Source organism: Sporothrix brasiliensis (genome assembly GCF_000820605.1).
Source record: "Sporothrix brasiliensis 5110 chromosome Unknown Cont19, whole genome shotgun sequence".
NCBI lineage: Eukaryota > Fungi > Ascomycota > Sordariomycetes > Ophiostomatales > Ophiostomataceae > Sporothrix > Sporothrix brasiliensis.
In genome coordinates, this window is record NW_024467138.1 from 3509118 (window position 1) to 3513534 (window position 4417).

Below are 4417 nucleotides of genomic sequence, written 5' to 3' on the forward strand. Positions count from 1 at the left end.
CTCCCTTTATTATCTGACGTGAGTGTGTATGTCCCCCGAATACCGTCAACAGGCCAGTCTTGGCTTTCTTTATTCTACCTTGCAATGCGCGTTATTCGAGTTACTTGAGGTTGTTATCTTTTCTTGCGTTTCGTTTTTCTTACTCATTTGTTGTTGTGATTATGCTTGCAGTGTCTCGAGTCATTTTCGGCCTTCCCAGGTTTCACGTTTTCCTTGCTGTGATACAAGAGCTTCGGGCCGGTCTCGAGCTGCGCGCATTCCGCGTGTGAGAGCAGTGTCATGGCGCCAGCGAACGCTCCGGCTCGCGAGCTGGACGGCGGTTCCGGCGCGGGCGCTGGCTCGGGTGGCAGCGGTGGTAGCAGCGGCAAAGGCGCCGGCGGCAAGGGCAGCACCACAGTTCCGGGCCGCATCGGCCGGCCGCCGCAATGGACAAGCACGCGCTCGCGGAAGCTGGTGCGGCTGTACATGTACTCAACACTCTCCGTCGACAAGATCCTCAAAGTCTTGGAAGACGACGTGTTTAAGCCAAGGTAAGCAAAAATCATATGCAACACGCAAAGGGTTGATCCTGCGGAGCCGAGTATAAGAAAACATGACGACGGAACTGCCAACAAGAACGACGAGATACGGCGCGAAGGAAAGTCGCATCAGATACTTGAACGAAATAGGTCCCCTGTCAAAAAACTCGAGCAAACCAAGGCTGGCAGAGCCTCAAAGACAAACTAAAACGGCGTTATTCACACTCTATTGCGCACTGCAGGAAAAATTCGGCCCAAAAGACGATTCACAACATGCTGGACCACGATCCGCGCTATTTGCGCCCAGAGTCGCGTGAGGACATGAACCAGCGCGTCAAGTTGCTGGCCGGGTCGACCCAGCGCAAGCGCCGGCCGTGGAAGAAGCACGGCGAGGCTCAGCAGCAGCAGCAGCAGCAGCAGCAGCAACATCAGCACCCGAACTCGCAATACCAGCAGCCGCCACTTCCACCTCCGATGGGCCACTCATCGGGCTACGATGACGCAATGCTCCATGGCATCAAGCCCGAGATAGGCCACGGTCCGGGCCTTGGCCACCTCTCACAGCACCCACAGCACCACCAGCAGCATCAGCATTCGCAGCACCCGTACCAAGCTCAGCATCAGCAGCCGCAGCACCACCACCAGCAGCCCCAGCACCAGATGCCTCCGCAGCCACATCACTTGTCGCAGCACTATCCGAGCCAGCCGTCGGCAACATATCTCCCGCCGCCCCAAAGCCTCCACCAGCACCATCCACAGCAACCGCAGCAACAGCCATATCATGATTTTTACCACCAGCAGTACCCACAGCAGCCAGCACCACCGCTGCCGCAGCCGCAGCCACAGCCGCATCAGCACTACCCCCTCTCCATGCAACAAATGACAGCACATCACGTACCCCCGTTTATGAGCGGTAGCTGGGGCCATGTGTACGATAACCAGAGTCAGGCCGCAGATCCCGCCTCCCGTCTCACCATGAGCAACTCGTTTGACCTGGCACAGCACCAAACAAGCATGGCACCGCTCCATGCACAGCAGCAACATGCGGGTCATGCACAACAGCACCTTCACCAACACCCACAACACGCGCAGCAGCACCAGCAATATCAGCACCCCCACGCAGCACACGGCCATCCCCATCAACCCTATCACCCGAACGAGCACAGCGGCATCGATGGACACGGTAACCTCGGCACACTAGGAGGTGGTATCACGAGCAGCCATTTGCCCCTGCTCAGTGACCACCAGCGGCAGCGGCGCATGAGCTCCGCGGCGTACTCAACAGACTCGGACGCGTCCTCGGACGTCAGCACGGAGACGATCCAAGATCTCAAAAACCGCCTATCCGGTTGTTCGACACATTACGCAAACCAAATCGCCAACTTGCTGCGCAGATTCACGATTAGCAACGGATCCGACGACCCGTCGTCTCCTTCGCCGTCCGTTGTTCTCTCGGGCCCTCGTAGCGGCAGCAACGACAACAGCACGGACTCGCACCGGATTCGGAAACCCTGGCGCCAGCGGACACAGAAAATTCGCAGCAACAGCGTCAGCAGCACTAGCAGCAACGGAAGTTTTGGCGTCTTCGACAGCGATGTGGACGTATATGGCGAGCCAGGCGACGATGACGACACTACACAGCGCGGCCAGAGCAGCCACGGTGGTAGCAACCCTTCCAGTGTGGCCGGTGCAAGCCCGGATGGGCACGTCGATGAGCATGTGCGCGGTAGTGCTATGCGGCGGGCAGGTGCCTCTGGAGCCGGTTTGAAAACCACGACAGCTACAACAGCTACGACAGCACACGCGACGACCATTCTGGGCGCCAGCGGTGACAACGCCGGAAGCCCGCGTCTTGTGCTCCCGGGAGACTTTTTCAACGCGTACCAGTACCGCGACGACGCTAACTGTCCCTTCCACAACAAGGAGCAGCTTCTGCGTGACGAGCAAGAAAGACGGCAACGGCAGGCCGAGGAGGACCAGAACGACCGGAGACGGGGCCGGAGCGGTGCGAAAGGAGCCAACGCCAAGGTTCCGCGCGAAAAGCGCTGCTGGTGTGCGATTGCAGACGCAGTCGGCTCTGTGGCACTCGAAGACGGCTCGTTCTGGGTCCTCAGCGACGGCCGGCTCACGCCCGACGCCGAAGCGATGGTTCGCGAGCCTACGCAGCAGCGCCACCAACTGGCGCGCCGCGATCGGTTCGGCCACTCTATGCTGCACTTGTTTGCATCGCGGGACGGTCTGCAGATGCAGCTGCTGGCCATGGTCCTGAACTGTGACGATGCAACGCTCCTGGCGGCCAACACAGCCGGACAGACGTTTTTGCACGTCTTGGCTCCCAGCTGGTTTGTGGGGCTTCATGAGCCGTACGCACCCCTGGTCCAGCTTCTCGCCCATTTGCGGAGCCGTACGCGCCAGCCGCCAGCCGGCGGCAATGTTGGGTCCGACGCGGCAGATGACGTGAACGGCCCGGGGTCAAGCAACGCCATGGCGCACCTGATCTACGCGACTGATGTCTACGGCCGCAGCTTCTTCCACCGCTTCGGCACCTTTGTCAGTGACCCGCACATAATAACGAACACGATCATCCAGCATTACGACCGCGCGGCGCTCTTGCGGCGCGACGGCTTTGCCCATGTACCGCTGGCTATAATGGGCGCCAGCGGCAGTGGCGGCGCCGACGACTACGGCGCATGGCCCTCGCCGACGGCCACACATGCACTGGTTGGCGGCAACGTCCCGACCGTGTTCTCTAGCGAAGATGCTTTTATCCGCCACCACGAGTCGTTGCTGCGTACTGTCACGGCATCGGACAACCAACCGAGTGTAGAGGACCCTGAAGGCCGCAATGGCCTGCACTGCATGGCCGAGGCGATTGTGGACAAGCGCATTATGGACGAACACCGCAGCGCACTGAGCGCGGGCCGGAAGGTGCCTAAAAAGAAGACACTCGATAAGAAGGATCCCAGCACTGCGACGAGCAGCAGCAGCAGCTTTATGAATGGCCTGCTCCTCAGCGGCGAAGGCGGAAGTGTCGGCGACGGTCTTGGTGGTGGCCCGACATATAGCAGCACCAGCCCCTACGTCAGCAACCCGGCTCTTGGTGGAGCGACGTCCACACAGAGCCTGCTGCATACGTCGGTGGACGGTGCACAGATGGCAACGCGCCTTCGCCTGGTGCAAGGCCTACTGTCGCCACCCATTGTCGTCGACGTGAACCACTACGACCGCCGCGGCCAGACCGTGCTGACTGCCTTTGTTGTGCACATTGCGGACGACCAAGAGGATAAGGCCAAGAGCCTTGTCGCCATCCTCGAGACGCTGCTGTCGGCAGGTGCTCGTATCGAAGGTCGCAACCGCCGCGGCGAAACCCCGCTTCTCGTCGCCGCGCGCCTGGGCCGCAAAATCGCGCTGACTACGCTTCTCGACCACGGTGCCAATGTGCATGCCCGCGATGCCGCCGGCCGCGGTGTACTCGACATTCTTGATATGCAGTGCCGCCGACAGGGACGCAACAATGTCGCCCTCTACGGTCGCCTCGAGGCGTGCCGCGTCCTGCTGACGAGCATCAAGCAGCTGCCGCTCGGCGTCAAGCAACGCCCTACGCTGATGGACGAGTGGACCATTGTACACCGGCGTGGACCGGAGCCGCGGGATATTTCCATGGCCATGTAGCAAATGAAAATACGGACACTCTTCAAGGCAGATATGCGACGCTATGGGCCCGGCAGCTGCCACAACCAACGCTGCTGGCCAAGGAGCACATGGACTCGTCCAACGAGCTTTTGCCATCCATAGTACATCTAGACAACAAAATTTCTGATCGGAGTCAAGTCAGACGCGGGAGGAGATATCTACAAATGTCCAACCTCACATATGAAAGACATAGCTCACTGCCAGTT

The 4417-nt window shown here is 60.0% G+C and overlaps 2 protein-coding genes across 2 annotated transcripts; both read left to right on the forward strand.

Moving 5' to 3' along the window:
- Positions 1 to 279: 279 nt before the first annotated feature.
- Positions 280 to 534, forward strand: SPBR_01158 (uncharacterized protein; the record flags this gene model as incomplete). Its single annotated transcript, XM_040759474.1, has 1 exon — positions 280 to 534. The coding sequence occupies one exon, from the start codon at positions 280 to 282 to the stop codon at positions 532 to 534; it is 255 nt and encodes an 84-aa protein (XP_040618773.1).
- A 257-nt stretch (positions 535 to 791) lies between these two features.
- SPBR_00106 (ankyrin repeat containing protein) lies at positions 792 to 4190 on the forward strand (the record flags this gene model as incomplete). The annotated part of the gene is made up of 1 exon (XM_040758426.1): positions 792 to 4190. One exon carries the CDS (start codon positions 792 to 794, stop codon positions 4188 to 4190), a length of 3399 nt encoding a protein of 1132 aa, XP_040618774.1.
- Between the last annotated feature and the right edge of the window lie 227 nt (positions 4191 to 4417).